The following is a 15732-nucleotide window of genomic DNA, read 5'->3' as shown; positions in this document are numbered from 1 at the left end:
ATCCTGTTGCATTGTACTGACAAAGATTTTCCAGTCACGTCTCACGTGGTAGAAAACACAAGCTGAAACCTCTCCCACTTCTTGTTTCGAATTATTTCTAATTTTACAGGCCACAAATAATAGTGCGCTTACCTGAACCGCCTCGGTCTGAGATTGTTTCTACCAAGTATGTTCTTGGTAGAACAAACCACAGTTTTTAAGGAGCTGAATATTCTTTGCATTTTAAGTGTATAATAAAAAGTGGAGATGGCCATTGGGAAAAGCAAGAAAACATTGAGCAGTTCTGTTCCAGGAAGTTTTGGTGCTTTAGAATGAAAGCTGTTAATATTGCACACTTCAGAAAATTCTCACCATTACATCCATGGTTTTCTCAAAACCTGTTAAATTATATGAGTGCAGAAATAAGGAAGAGTGGGTTTTATTATTAATTGACACTCATTTTTAGCTGGCATGTGGTGGCAGGTCCTCCAAACAAACCCGAGGCACAGATTAGAGCTGAAAGTTTTGGAAATGTTCTAAATCTTTGTAGTATTGCAGAGAGGAAGTGTAATATTAAACTGACAAATTGAATATATCTATTTTTTTTTTCAATGTAATTCACAGTTTTTTCCTATTATTTTTTACTACCCATGGAGATAAAGCAAAACAAATTCCTCAAAACAGAGAGGAATATATTTCCAGATACCTTTTCCTATTAAATAATATATCTCTCTCATACATATGTACTGTCAAATATCTATCCATTCCTTTTCCACACCGCGTCTCCAGCCAGAAGTGTTGGCTATGCAAATATTGCAGAACCGACTCCTAACATATGTGCTGTGTGCCTGGCTACAGCTACACGGGAAACTCTAGGTAATAATTAGAGTCTGCATATATTATCTTGCAATTATAATTTTACATAATCGGTTATGTAATCTCGAGGCTGGTATGCGGTGAGAAACTGTGGTTACGTCAGAATTCTTCGGAAGAAAAATAAAATTATTGATTGTAAGTGCAGGTCCTAGCGAGGAAGGCGAGCAGAGGGATGGTGCAGCACGGAGAGTCTCGGCGGTGAGAGCCTCGCTGGCTCTCGCCAAGGGGGGATTCGCCCCCCAGGAGCCAGCGGGGGCGATCCGGCTCTTCCAGGGGCATCCCGGTGGCTCCGGGGCGGGCAGGGGGAGCGGGGAAAGGGACAAGAAAACGGAGCAGAAGTGGGAAGGTGATCAAGTGGCCGGCGCTGATTTATTGTAGGAGCCTGTGCTCGTTGCCAGCTACCGAATCGCTCCCGGAGAGGAGCGGGGATGCGGAGCCCGGGCCGCGGGCTCGGGTCCGCTGCGAGCCGCGATCGAGCCCAGCCCGTCCGCCCCTTCCCTCGGGGCATCCAGCAGCCCCCGTCCGAGCGGCTGCCACCGCCCAAAAGGGCTGCGGGTGTGCGGGAGAAGCCCCCGAAAAGAAATAAAATAACCCAGGCACGCAGGGGAAACAACGGAGTGATAAATAAACCACAAAGTGAATCAGATGAAATTGCCAGGCGTTCGCTCCCGATAAACAGCAAGCTTTGTAATATCCAGGTGTTGGGGAAAGCTGTTGTCTTATAGTTTATAAATCCCTGCTGGTGGGAGGGAGGGTGAGAATCTTTGGAGGTGAATGAAATATCAAATCACGAGGCTGTATGTAGATTTATGATTGCATAAGAGGCTCAATCATTTCCATATATTGAAATGTGCTGTCCTTTCCACGACTGCCCAGCCCTTGGAGGGAGAGAGACGCTCGATTCCGCCTTGATCAATGCTGACTGTGAAGCAAGGAGGAGGAGAAGGGGGGGACCAGGCTGGCACCAGATGGAGCAGGGTCTAGGGAAAGGTCAAGGTTAGCTCAGGCTGCTATTGAATCGGTTGCAGCCTCACAGATAGATCTCTGCCTCCGAGGCACCCACTGGGGCTTCTCAGAATCAAATCTAATAGAAAAGGCAGTCACAGAATGAAATCGCTTCATCTGAATGCTAAAATTGTTATTAGGCTACATTAGAGAGATACCGGGCACATGATTACCAAAAAAGGAAGCATGCCTAGCAGTTTGTGACTGAAATAAAAGCTGTGAATATGTTGATACCATCGGCGATGTGCAAAGATAATAGATAACAGGAGAGAGGGGCAGGGAGAGATGCATGTGTGTAACGAACAGATTAACATATTGATGCAGATGTATGTATCCGTATGAAATTATCCGTGCGCGTCGCCGTGGCTGCGCCGGGGCGTGTTTGTGCGTACGCAGACAGGAGCATTTGGATTCCTGCGTGTCCTGCAGTGGCCGTGGTCCTCAGCACTCCCAGGACATTTGTTAATTGATTGGGACCGCAGTTACGCGCCAAGAAGCGGGAGCCCGCTCTGAGGAGAGGTTTGGTGGTGGCTCCTTGCAGGACCCCACCTGCAGCCACGCTCAGCGCGTGTTGCGGTGGTTGGCGTCACTTTGGTTTTTGATTTTAAGTCCTCCTGGAGGCAGAGGGCTCAGACATTGTTCAAGGCCGCTCGTTTTCTGGCTCATCTCAGGCAAAACTCCGAGGTAATGTCATTAGGTCCACACACGTGTGCAGCCACCCCACATCCCGGACACAGGGGCGTGACGTGAGCGCACACACGTGTGTTTGGAGGAGCGGTGCTGTCAGCAGGCTTACAGAGATCAAAGTGAGGCTCTTTCCAGTTACCAGCTCCTCCACGTTACCAATTCCTTAACCTACAGCACAGCCACATCTTAAAGAAGGATTTAGTCTTGTAAAATAAATGCTGGCTACACTAGATTAAACATGATGACTGCACTCTAAGGGTTAATAAATTTAGAATTAACAGATCATCCCAGCTTGATACAGCTACTATAGATGATTTAATATGCAGCCTAAGCAGGTTGACAGTCAGCTCACAGATGCAGATAAGATCAAACAGTCTCTTGATTCAATAGATTGAATGGTTGTACTGAGTGTCTGGAAGGTGAGTGACAGTACGTATATGGCAGGGGTTCTGGTAAAGAAGGGCTTCGATTCCCCACTGCTGTGCACTGCACTGGTTTTCCTTTTCTAGCAGTCAACCTTTTTCAGCAATCAAACCCGGAGTTAACATGAAAAAAAAAATGTCTCAAATATAGTTCAGGAGAGTTATTTGAAGTTTTCAGTAATGAAAAGCTCCACGCTTTAATGGTAATCACCATTACTATCGCTAGTCTGCACTTCAGATTCCTTTTCCACGGACAAGGCCATCCATTGCCACCCACTCCATCCCACAGGGAGTCTCAGCTGTCCACAGGCTCTGTCTGTCTTTCCACACCAGTCCCCTTCCCTGGCAGACCTAAATCCACAGGAAGGAGCTATTTTGGAGGCCAAACAAGGACACCTCGCCCCAGACAGCCCCTGGGACCTGGTGAGTGCAGCCTTATCCTGATGTGATTCGCCATCCAGAGGCTTTGGCTGCAGGAAACCTCAATGGATGCAGAGTGACAAAGACAATTCCCCCGCAATGGAGCTTCTTTCTCAGCTCTTTTGCTTTTCTGGCTTAAAAGTTAATGTCTGTAGTAACTCTTCTGTGGTTTATGTTTTCCTTTTTTGCTCTCCTGTCCTATTTAAACAGGAATGTAAAACAGTCCTCATGGAGGCTGGTGAGCAATGGGATGACAGAGTGGTCTCTAACAATTTTATTATTTGATCAAGAGTAAAAGCTCCACCTGAACCATTAGATTTTACAATATGAATATGTTTCCAGGCAATTTTAAAAACGCATATTATGCATTCAATAGACCGTCACAGGTCTGAATTGTGTCTTATTGTATTATATGGGGCCACCACCGTACTGATAGGGATATTTGTGCTAGAGTTACTGCACATCTGAACGCTTATAAATTAGCTGAATGGTTTACTTTGGTGGGGTTTTAAAAATACTCCCATGGTTTTGATGAATGCCCTGCAGAAGGTTGGTGTGATGAGCAGTGCTGCTTTGAATCTGTCAGCAGAGCAAACCCAGAACCCACCTGAGATCCGTTTCTTTGCGATTTTTAAAAACGGGCTCGTGTACTTTTGCAAATGCTTACCTGTGAATTATAGTTTCATTTTAATTTAGAAACCACTGGCTTCCTTTCTATCCCTCAAATACCGAGTTAGAAAAGAGAGGGCCTGGATGTGTGCTTTGGATACAGAACCACGTGGGAGCATCCACAGATGAGCCAGTCTTTTTCCTGCTCCATGCCTGGGAGCACCTCTCAGGTGAGCTGACGGGGGCACGAAAATCTCCATCTTCTAATTAGAGACAGGCGACATCAAACTGCCCGCACTTCTCAGGGCGAAGGAAGAGCACTCCCATACCCTTTACAAAAGCGATGCCCAAGCAGAAGCGCCCACGAGCACAGCGAAGGAGGCCGTGCGAGGCAGCGTGAGGGTCGGGAGGACTCGGGGAAGCCGCGGGGTTCGGAGGAGCGCTGTCCCTGCGGCCATCCCGGGGGGATCCGGGCGCGGAGGGACCGCCGGGCCCCCCGGGTGCCCCCGCGGCGGCGGTGCCGCTTCCCGAGGCGGAACCAGCGAAACCAGTTATCTGGCAGCAATTTGCATATTGATGGTGCCTCCTGCCGTTCTCCCTGATTGCTTTACAGGAAGGAAAGGTAACAGGAAAATACAGAACCCCCTCTCAAAAATGGCAAAGAGGCTTCTACGTGCGCGGGGGCTTTGATGGAAAGGTAAAGCATGGTAAAGCCCATGGCAGGTAATTTGCCAAACTGATTTTTGTCTTAGGACTTGAAAAAAGCAGTTGTGTGTTTCTTTTTTTTTTATTATTTTTTATTTTAAGTTCTGAGGCTGAAAATGTGAGGTCCGTGCTAGAGACGACCACTGATCACTTCAGGGAAAAATAATTAGCCTCGTCATATTCACTGAATGTGTAAGTCTAAAGAGGAGGCAATCCTTGGAGATTGGGAAAGGCGTTGAATCGACACTTTAAAAGTACAGTGTCATGGTACAGATATTTTTTAGTCCTTCTCATAAGCAATGCACAGGTGTGCAGTATGGCATTGAATATAAGAGTTAATAGGGAATAGTTTCACTTTTATTGGCTCTAAGTACAGTGGCTACCTAAGACACACCTATTGTGAGGCACTTTTGACCTTCCTTGTAGGAACGAAAACTGCTTTGCCCTTGTACATCCCTAAATGTTCAGATTCCTTCATTTGTGGGCAGCACCACCAGGGTGCCAGGAGCCTGTAGCTCGTCTGAGGGGCTGATCAGCACTGTTGGGGAGGAGATGGCAGCAGATCCCACTGCTCCAGCCACACCTAGACCAAACTTCTCCCTGCTGCCTGTGGGGGATAGCACTTACAGACTGGTGCTCTGTATGGCCTGAATTTACCCTGTGGATAAATCCATGTTGGATATGGCACCCAAACCTCTGAGGGAGGTGTGTGTCAGCACAGACAGTGCATGGAGCTCTCTCTCCGTGTGTTTACATCTATTCCTCTCTCTCCAGGCACTCAGATGCTGTGAAACTAAATACGATAGGGTAAATTACAGTCTAAATTGTGAATACATTAATTTCAGTATGGTAATATCAAACACTGTACTTATTTCTGATTTCTGTATTTAATTTCCCTTGCTTTTTTAAATGCTGGGGAATAGTTGCTCAGTGAACAATAGCATTAGTACAATAACTCCCCCCAACTCCAGCATTCATACTTAATGCACATCAGCTTTCTATGTAATGCCATACAATATACTTGCATGTTATTTTAATTGAGTGAAATCTTATTCATACTGGTGGGAGAAGGCATTCTTTTCACTGCAGCCAGGATTCATACTGCACTGACAGAATTATATGTGCTGACAATAACAAATGGTGGCAAAACTATCCCGACTGCTCAAAGAAGTGGGCTCTTATCACAGGTTATTCACCACCACTCCTGCTCCCCCTCAGCGCTGTGCCTCTCTGTGTGGCTTTGGGCTATATAATAATTTATTCTTCTGACTACAGAGAGTTGCATTTAAATATTATTGTAAGCATTTTAACAATTAAGCTGAAATTTTGCGTAGAATAAATATGGCAAAGGAGAAAACCCACAGTAAAGCTGTCCTTATTTTTAAGCACAGAGAAAGGACTCTGCTCTCTCAACTATTAATTATTTTTCATCTAGATCCTCACACAAACTATGTCATGTTCTGCAAAGCAGGCGCATTTCCTCTTGGCTGAAGCTAAAAGCTAAACCTAAATGTCACCTGAAATAGTAATATAAAATGAATATAGAGAATGATGATTGTGTATGTTAAATTTCAGTTCAATACATTCTAAGTGACTAGAAGTTGAAGCTCTAAAAAGCAATGTGAGTTATTTACAGAAGATGTTAAGGGACCAATCTAACAGCATGCTTGAGTACATGCTTACTTTAAGCATGTAAGTACAGCTGATGTGCCCAAAGATAAATATGTGCTTAAGAATTTTGCAGTACCCAAGGCCAAGTAGATTCCTCTGGCAGGGGTTATATCAAGCAGAGTTAGAGGAGGAAAATCCTTTTTTATTGCACTGTCCTTTCTACTGTCCCTCACACCAAGCAGGCTAGGAAGGAGGGACTGTGTTCAGCAGCAGATAAAACAACTAAATCTTTCTTCATCTTGTGTAGCAAAACTAATTTCTCAATATTCTTTTTAATTGCTGATGTTGAGTTTCTCAGATTAATGAGTTATTTTTGTTAGTCTACTTTTTAAAATTGGTTTGAGGTATAGCTGGATTTATTTTTCAAGACAAAATGTTTGCCTTTCCCTGCCTGCCACATCCAGAGTACGGCGTTCCAGATTTCCTCATCGGGAGAGTTTGATCCCCTTGGATCTAATCTTGCACAGAAGTGCACTTATCAGCTCAAGTCAGAACAGGAATTTAAGAAGCTGTTTGTGTCAATGACCTGTCTTCCTATTGCTCAGTCTTGGACACAGTGACCTGCTTAGATGCATGGCTTGGGATCTCAGCAGTGTCACAAAAGGACCAACTTGTGCCATCAGGGGTTCCTGTGATGGGGGGATTTGGATGTGTGGAACACCTTGCCAAGGAGCACCTGCCTTCTCCCAGTGCTTTGTTTGGGAATGGCTCACCCAGCACACAACCCTGCAGTGTGAGAGCCCCTGGCTGCAGCCAGGCTCGGTCAAAACTCTTCCTGAAACAGAAGGAGATGCTGCTCTTGAGTTCAGGTGTTCCTGCTCCTTAACGGTGTGGGGAGGTGGGCACGGAAACTGTGGAATCCAGCTCTGTGACAGCTCGTGGCTCATCTTTCTGACTCTGGGCTGGGCTTTGTTTGATGTGGGGTCAAGGAAAATCTCGAGTCTGTATCTAAACTAAACATGCACTATTTGTCTTAGTGTGATTTGAGGTGATAAAAACTGACTTTTGGAAGTTTAAAGCTAGAGAAAAGTAGGGAGCATTTATCAGCAAAATCCTTTTTAACAAAAACTGATATCTAAACTCAGGTTCAATATTCAAATCTGATTGGCTCAGCACACAGGTAGGACTGTGATGCCAGCACACAGGTAGGACTCATTTCCACACATTTCTGGGGGGAAGATAAAGCCCAGGAAGATTAAAAGATTATGTGAAACTGTTAGCAAAAATATTTATTTATGTTCTCTTTATCGTACACATTTAGCACCCTCTTTGGAGATAACTAAAGTGTCATTTCTTGTTCCTGGCCTCTTCTCAGTGTATAGGAGCACGCAGGTGGGTCAGGGTTGCAGGTGTGCCCCGTGAAATCCTCAGGGTAGCTGTAGCTTTACCTTGGGTATATTCCATTGAGTGTGGAGCTTCAGAAGAGCTAGAAGTACCAAATTCATACCCTAGATGTCAGTAAAAGAAAAAAACATTAAAACCCATTAAAAATCATTTTATAAAAGTCTGTGAATCAAGCAATGGGTAAGCCATTTATTCATATGATGACTCCCTGTATGGACTGACAGTTGGAATCCCAAGTTTCAGCTCAATCAGATTTACCCAGCCCAAGTTATAACCTCTCCAAGATGGGGATTGTAACAGGAGCACTGACAGACCGTAACTACCTTGCCTCTTCAGTAACAAAAGCTCAGCTACCTCACCTGTGCTGCTGGTGCTGCAATAATTAAGACTGTATGGATTTGCATTATAGGTCAGGTTCTGGGAGGTTTTAAATGCACATAGTTTAAATCACGTTGTCTTGAAATGTAGCATAGAAACACTCAAGGACAGGTTACGTGTTTACTTACAAAACAATGTATAACTATTAAACCTACAATATGACAACTAAGCAAGTAGCGCAAACTAAACCCAGTTTGGCTGAAATCAAACATTTGATTAAAAATGAGATTTTTAGTAATGCCTTACTCTGCCTGCCCACACACACATAAAACCCTTTGTGTGCTTCAAGGGAGGGTTTTTGCCACTTCAAAGTCTCTTCCCTAAGCACTTTGTGCCATTTATTTTATTTTATAGTTATCCCCAGAAAGCCCAGTCAAGGCTCAGGGCTCCATCGTGCTAGGTGCTGTGCAAGCAGGGGCAGGCTGAAATCCCAGGCCTTGCGGAAACCCATGGAAAAAAAGTCTCCCCAAGTTCAGGGTTTTATTCCAGGTCCTGCCTAGGGCGAGCCGATAACGAAATCTTTCTGTCACCTGGCGCTCAGATGTCTGTGATCCTGCACGGACTCGCTGCTGTGTGTGCTGTGCTTGCTAGTAAGAGCTTGCAAAATCAGAGTTTATTTTAAGCCTTTATTAAAAAGGGGGGAAAAAAAAGAAAAAGGAGAAAAGGCAAAGCAGCGCACCCAAGTTTCTCCTGCGGGAATACTAATGCACATACTATTTCTAGAACGTGCAAGTCCTCTGCTCATTCACAGGAGTCAGCCTGGTGTGATAAGAGTTCCACCCACGTTGCCTCCGCCTGATTGAGACTATCAAGACGGTGTCGGAAAGCACCCCGTGCGATCTGCCGTTATATAATGCAGCCCAGCTCCGGGGAACTGGCAGAGTTTTGGAATTTGTGTTTGGTCCTAATGTTCTGTAATGTTGGCAAGTGAGATTCCTGCTCTGAGTGAGCGACAGTTGGAGCTTTGAAGCAGGAACATTTGCCCACCAAAGTTGCTGAACTCACCCACTGCCAAGTCTGTCACTAAATTAGCAGATAGGCAGGGACAGCAGTACGTGGCATGAACCGTGTCGCGCTCCTTTGCACCTTCAGGTCCCGCTCCTGGGTGCCTGCCTCTGAGATGGAGGAAGGCCACACTTCTCAATGCTAGTTTTATATCCCTTCCTACAGCAACCTCTAAGAATCTCTGGTGCTTGAATGTAGGGAGGACCACGCTGTTTCTCAGGCAGAGAGCTGAGGTATGAGGAAAGGGACGGACACATTTTGGCAGATTTAAATTTTAGACTAATTTTTACAGCATGAATGTTCTCACCTGGGCACCGTGTCCTACTGCTGCAGGTTACTGCCATTGCTGTGGGACAGGGATGGGTGCCCACCTCTGCTCTCAGCTGCTCCAGGGCATGAGCTGGTGTCTCAGGGTTCACATGAGACAGCCTGAGTCGGGGTGGGCACTCGGCTAATGAGACAGACCCTTCTCTAAGGTTAGCTTCCCCTTGGAGGCAGCCTGAAACCCACCATGGCTGATTTCAGCCTGTGCCCCAGAATTTGCTGAGATGTAGGGCCACAATTCCTCCAGCTGACTTTGCTCTGGGGCTAGGAGTCCATAGCCAAAGAGCAGCTGGTAAAATGGCCAGGGTGACAGCAGCTCCAAACGCTGCAGCACGATGCGAGGCATCCCCTGCATTTCGGGCAAAGAACGGAGGAGCAGGAGGTGACACAAGTTTGTGTCAATCCACAGAACATGATCTCTGGGTCATCTTCCGTGCTGGCCTGTGTTTGTTTTCACCTTCCCTTCCAATCTGCCAGGGTTTCTAGGTGTTACAGTCAGCATTTGGGCATTTCTCACCGTGCTCACCTGCCACACGCACTGGGTTTGTTAGTACAGCCCAGCAAGGGGACAGCAGCGTGCAGGAGCTACAGAGAGGGCTGGAGATGCTCGGTGTGTCACGGAGGTGCTGCGAGGGTGGAAGCAGAGACACAGGAGATGTAGCTTGTGGGGTGCAGCGGGGCAGTGATGGGGTGCGTCGCCCTTGCTCCACAGCTCTCCTGGGGCGCTCTCAGCCCCAGCTGTGCCCTCTGGCCCTGTCTCTGCCGCCGGTGCCGGGGCCAGCTCAGCCCCCTGCCCCCGGACGCGCCGGGGCTTGACCCCGCAGCCATCATCAGCCTCTCCGGCAGCGCCGGGGGCCATCCCACCCCCCCTTTCCGCGGGGTGTCGGAGCCCAGGACCCTGGCGGGGGCTGCCGTGTCTCTGGGGGGGCTCAGGCCGCTCCTGCGGCCGGGGGCGGCCCCGCATCCCTCCCCACAGCGCCCGGCGCAGGGCTGAGGCTGGAGCAAACTCCCTCGCAAGAGCTGTTTGTTGACCACATTCACGTTCAGAGCCCTGAAGCTAAAAGCACTTTACACCATAAAATAAAAGCACTGTCTTTTTTTCTAAAAGGTTACGTCTGGAGGCCACGCTGCTCATACTTCATACAGAAAACTACTGAAAGGGCTATGAAATCCTCTATGATTTACACTCCCTCTCAGTGCATTAGGATATAGATCTACTCGACTCTAAAAATACTGTGGAGTTTCTAACCGACGTGAATATATGTGCATTATTTCAGAAAGTCTGTTAGAAAACTTGTCAACACATTATAAAGCATAAACCAGGACTTGGCCATTAAATACAGAGATCAGAGACAAAATGTATACGGCAGGAAGTACCGAGAAAAGTCCTTCCATTCAAAAAAAAGTCTATTAGCTAAAAGTTTACACACAATATACACCAAAAGGTTTAGAGCGAGACCGTGGACCGCAATTACAAGGCATAAATGGAATCAGTAGGGGCTTTACAGTCCCCAGCGCAGTTAACTGGGCTGCCAGAAAATAATTTTAATATTGTCATAATTTATTACCCACCGAAAGCCACATCAAGGATTGTAAATACAGTCACTTTGTGTCCACGACTGCTCGTTAAACAGCCTCGTTCCCTTCCCCTAAAAATACAATGAAATAAAAACCCACCTGCATTATTAATCTGCGGTCATGCCGTGTTAAAAATGTCTTCTCACTCCTTTTCTTTCTTGAGGTTTGTTATCTCCCTCCAATCACATGACAATGCGAAGCGCTGTGGGGTGGGGGGGGTACAGGAACGAGGGGGAGCCAGCACTATTGCGATCAAATGTTAATATTAATAATTATCCAGCCAGGATGAAATATTATTTTTTAAGGCAGCGAGTTTCCATTTAAATCGAGGCATTTTTACGGTGCTGGAATTAAGGGCATGCTGATGGTAAGAACATCCTCGCTGCCATTCATGAAAGCATCTGTAAAATTAGCTCCTGACTGTAGGTTTTGAGATGCGGTCTGGGAAGTCACCTCTGGAATCTCAAACACGGCACGATAATGAAACAGATTTAGTTGTCACCAAGTGCTTAATTTGCTATGATTTTTAAAAAAGAAAATCAATGAAACGATGCCTGTGATTGGGAATAAGCACAGGTAGGTGTTCTGATGCAGGTTGGCTTTAGAGAGCGTAATGAATTGTAATTCAGAGGAGTGTTAACTGCGAACCGCAGAACCTTTCAGGGGTAATAAAGTCATTACTTTTTACATTGCAGCCACCTTCAAAAGCTTTATACGTGCCATTAGATATAAATCAAGCCCCATATATATATCTACATCTCCGGTACAGACACACACGCCCGCGTTTCGCGCAGGGACATGTGCACGCCTGGCACAGCCAGCCCTGCGAGCGGCGTGAGCCCAGGAGCCGCCGCTGTTGTCACCTGCGGCTGGCTCCCCCCGCCACGTCCCGCATCTGCTCCCGCACCCTGCCCGGCAGCCGCGGGGCGCATCCCCGTGCCGATGGACGAAGGAGGGGAGCAGGAGCGAGGGGGGGGCTGAGCGGTGGCGGGCGGAGCCGGGGGGCGGCTGGCGGGAAGCTGAAACCATCGCACGGCGGAGCTGCTCGGCCCCGGCCCCTGACAGCTCCGCCGGAGCGCGCTCGGGCTCGCCCCGCCAACAGGTCCCCGCCGAGCCCCGGCCCCCGCCGCCCCCTCGCTGCCCCGGGCGGCCGCGGCTCTGCCCGGCCAAGTCTCCCTCACGGCGGCGGGCAGCTCCTCGTCCCCCCGGGCTCTCGCCCGGCGCTCCGCTCCGGCTGTCCGCCGCCGTCCGGGCCACGGTTACCCCCTCGCACTCCCTTGGCAGCCGCACTTTGCTCCGCGCACACCCGTTCGCCTCCAGAGCTTATTTCTACCGCAACCTGATCCCTCTCGGTGGCGGCAGCGTCCGCCTCGCTCCGGGTCCTTTCGGCGAAGTTGCAGCCGCCGCCGCATCCTCCCAACTCCAGCCACTTCTCGGTGCCTGCTGCCGCCTCGCCTCCCCCCCTCTCCCGCCCTCCCCCGTTACCAGCCCGCTGCCCGCGCCGCCCCGCCGCCGGCAGCCCCGCGTTTCGCTTTCGTTCAGAGTCCGTGGCAGCGGGCAGGGCTCGGAGCGTCGCCGGGGGAGGAAGGGGGGCTCCGGGGCTGGCGGGCGCCAGCAGCCCGCGGGGAAAACTGCGAGGTCCCGCCGCCCTCCGCTCCCCCCGCGCCCAGCTCCTGCGGCTTCTCCTCCCGTGCCTGCCGCTTCCTCGCCCGCCAAACTCCGCTCGCTGCTCCCCCGCCCGCCCCGGGGCAAGGGCCGAAGTTTCACGCGGCCCGGCCCGAGCCCCCGCCGCCCCCCAGCCTCCTGCGGGGCCGCCGCCGCCGTCCCCCGGGGACGGGCCGCAGCTCCCGGGAGGAGGGGACTCGGCGGCTTCGAGGGGGATGGGGGGGGGGCGAGCGGGGAAGCCGGGAGCCGGATGCCCCCCCCTTGCTTTTTGGGTGGTCTCCGGTCCTACCTGGCTTCCCCCAGCTCCCCCACCTCCTCGGCACAGCCCGCGGCCAGCCTGCCCCGCAGCCCTCTCTGCCCGACTGTGGCTTCACCGATGTGTTTGCTTTTCCAGCGGGGGTGTGCGTGCGAGAGCTGCCGCTGCCTGCCTGCCTGCTCGCTTTCTCCCGCTCCTTTTCCTCCCTTCTCTCTCCCCGTGTGCGTGTTTAATTTCCCCCCTCGCCCCTCTCCTGGGTCCCCTCTTGCACCCGCTCCTCCGCGGCCACTCGCGGCTCCGACCGCCGCCCCCTCCGCCCCCGGCCCCCCGGCTCCATTCGGCAGCGTGCGCCGGGCGGCCGGTGCACCCCCCCCCGCCGCGCCCCCTCCCCTCTCCCCCCTGCGATCACTGTCCATTGGCTTGTCCTGCTCTCTTTTTCATGTCCAGCCCCTGATGAGTGTCCATTGGTGTTGCCTTCGCCTTCCCTCCTCCCCTCTCCCCGGCTTGCCCTGCCCATGTTTTGTATGTCTCTGTCCATCCAGGCTCCTGACGTTCAAGTTCGCAGGGACGTCACGTCCGCACTTGAACTTGCAGCTCAGGGGGGCTTTTGCCATTTTTTTCATCTCTCTCTCTCCTTCTCTCTCTCCCTCTCTCTCTCTCCCTCTCCCTCTCTCTCTTTTTTTTTCCTTGCACAAAAAAAAAAAAAAAAAAAAAAAAAAAAGCCATGACTGCTATCCCACAATTCATCTTCCCTGCGCCATCTTTGTATTATTTCTAATTTATTTTGGATGTCAAAAGACATTGATGAAGATATTTTCTCTGGAGTCTCCTTCCTCTCTAACCCGTCTCTCCCGATGTGAACCGAGCGACTCACAAGCCACCGAAGCCACCAACCCACCATGTCGCGCCGCAAGCAAGGCAAACCCCAGCACTTAAGCAAACGGGAATTTTCACGTAAGTAACCCGGAGAGCAATTTATTTAATTTCCCCTTCACGGATTTAATTTTTAATTCGAGCAAGAACAGGGAGAAAAAAAAAATTAAAAGTGGGAATGAGTGAGCAAGTCGGGGAAAAAATTAACTCAGCGCCGGCTCGGGATTCTCGGCATTCCGGTTAATTTCTCCCTCTCTAATTTAATCACCTTGATGACTTTTCTTCTCTTTCTGCCCGTGCCCCTCGCCCGCCGGCGCGCACTCCGCTGCCCCGCTCCGCGCTCGCCTCCCGCTCTCCGCGCTCTTTGGCGGCAAGAGCGGCAGCTCTCGCCCGGCAGCGGGAGAGGCGCGGGCGAGGTGCGGGGCTGCCGGGGGCACAACCGGCCGAAAGTGGGAAGAAATTCCTGCGGGAGCGGCGGGCTGGACGCCGGACACCGCGGTGACCGGGCGGGCGGGATGTGCGGGAGAGCGGAGCGCGGAGGAAGTCCGGCGGCCGGAGCCCCCCGGGCTGCCGGCGAGCTCGCCCCCTCGCCCCGCGGCACCCTCCCGGGGGTGGGGGTGGGACACAGCCGAGCCGAGCCGCGCCGCGGCGGCTGGGATTCCCTCCTCGCCCTCGCCTCGCGTTCTCCCGCTCGCTTACTATTTTTTGGAAGATTTTCAAAAAAAAAAAAAAAAAGTGGAAGTGGATTTTGATTGGGAAAAATCTCGTGTCTGAATGTTTACAAGCACCGCGTGTGCGGGGAGCCTCCTGCCAACAAACACAGGCGAGAGCGAGCCCGGGCTGAGCACACACGCGCGCACACACACACGCACACACACACTCGCACCCTCACACCCGCGAACGGCCCCTTTCTCGCCGCCGCATTTCAACCCCAAACCAAATCCGCTCTCCCCGGGAGGGAAAAAACAAACCCCGAGCCCCACCACACCGTTCGCAACAAAAACTCTCCGGCTCCCTCCGTCCCTCCCTCCAGCCGCCACCACACACCAGGGCTAGATGCAAGATAAGCGGGAGCGCTCTTTGCACAACAAAAGGCAACTCGAGCTGGAAAGGTTTGGGGCGAGGGGGGTGGGAAGGGAGAAAAAAAAAAAATCCCCTTTTCCTCGGGGTGAGCCTGAGGGAAGGGGAAATGCTGCATGCTTTTCCTCACTCCTTCCCCCCACCCCCTTTTCTTTATTTCTTCCTTTCTCTCTCTCTCTCCCATTACTCTCGGCGGGTTTTGTTCCCTCCTAGGGATGGCAGAAAACCCAGGGCCATTTCTTCCTGCCAACCATCCCCGGCTCCCTCGGCCCTTCGCAAAACCCCCCAAACTTTCCGCCGCGATTTCTCTTCCCCCACGGCCGCCCAGACATTGCAGCCAGGTTCGCACATGGAGCGAAGGAAGCAGCGCTGGCTCTTTGCAGGCGGCAGCTCCGCCGCGGGCAGGGCCGGCCGGGGGCTCTGCCTGCCCAAAGTTTGCCCTAAAACCCGGGGGTGTCTGGGGCTCAGCCCCTCCCCCCGCCCCCAGACGTTTTTCCGCTCTTTTTCCCGCTACTTTTCGGGGAGCATTTTTAATTTTTGGGGTTTTTTTTCTTTTTTTTTTTTTAAATTTTTTTTTTTCTTTTATTGGCGGGATGGGGATGGGGTGCAGCATCACTGGCTTGTGGGGATGGGTGCCCCCCTGGAAATGGGGTACGGGGGGTGTTTTTCCCGGTCAGCCGTAGAAGTGGGATGCGTGGAACGGGGATCGCGGCGGGAGCAGAGGAGGGGGCGGGGGGCTCCGAGTCGGCCCCCGGCGCAGCGCCGATCCCCGCGGATCCCCGCGGCTGCTGCTCGCCGAGAAACGCGCGGGCCGGCGCGGAGCGCCTTCACGTGCGGGGCGGGAGCGGCGGCCGG

The 15732-nt window shown here is 51.0% G+C and overlaps 1 protein-coding gene and 1 long non-coding RNA gene across 6 annotated transcripts in view; one reads left to right on the top strand and one right to left on the bottom strand.

The window, feature by feature from the left end:
• Positions 1 to 7577: 7577 nt before the first annotated feature.
• On the bottom strand, positions 7578 to 10991 carry LOC117244120. Its single transcript, XR_004496608.1, has 2 exons — positions 9952 to 10991; positions 7578 to 7822 (listed from the first exon to the last, which is right to left on the bottom strand). It is a non-coding gene; the product is annotated as an uncharacterized LOC117244120 (long non-coding RNA).
• A 2285-nt stretch (positions 10992 to 13276) lies between these two features.
• Positions 13277 to 15732, top strand: part of BCL11A (BAF chromatin remodeling complex subunit BCL11A) — a 71032-nt gene continuing 68576 nt past the window's right edge. For all 5 annotated transcript variants that reach the window (XM_015622598.1, XM_033513172.1, XM_015622597.2 and 2 more), the window contains exon 1: positions 13277 to 13878. In XM_015622598.1, coding sequence (XP_015478084.1) covers positions 13824 to 13878 — 55 coding nt within the window. In that variant the 5' untranslated portion in view covers positions 13277 to 13823. The remainder of the gene's footprint in view (positions 13879 to 15732) is intronic.

Source organism: Parus major, chromosome 3 (genome assembly GCF_001522545.3).
Source record: "Parus major isolate Abel chromosome 3, Parus_major1.1, whole genome shotgun sequence".
NCBI lineage: Eukaryota > Metazoa > Chordata > Aves > Passeriformes > Paridae > Parus > Parus major.
Note: the sequence above shows the minus strand (reverse complement) of the source record. Positions and strands in the feature narration are given on the sequence as shown.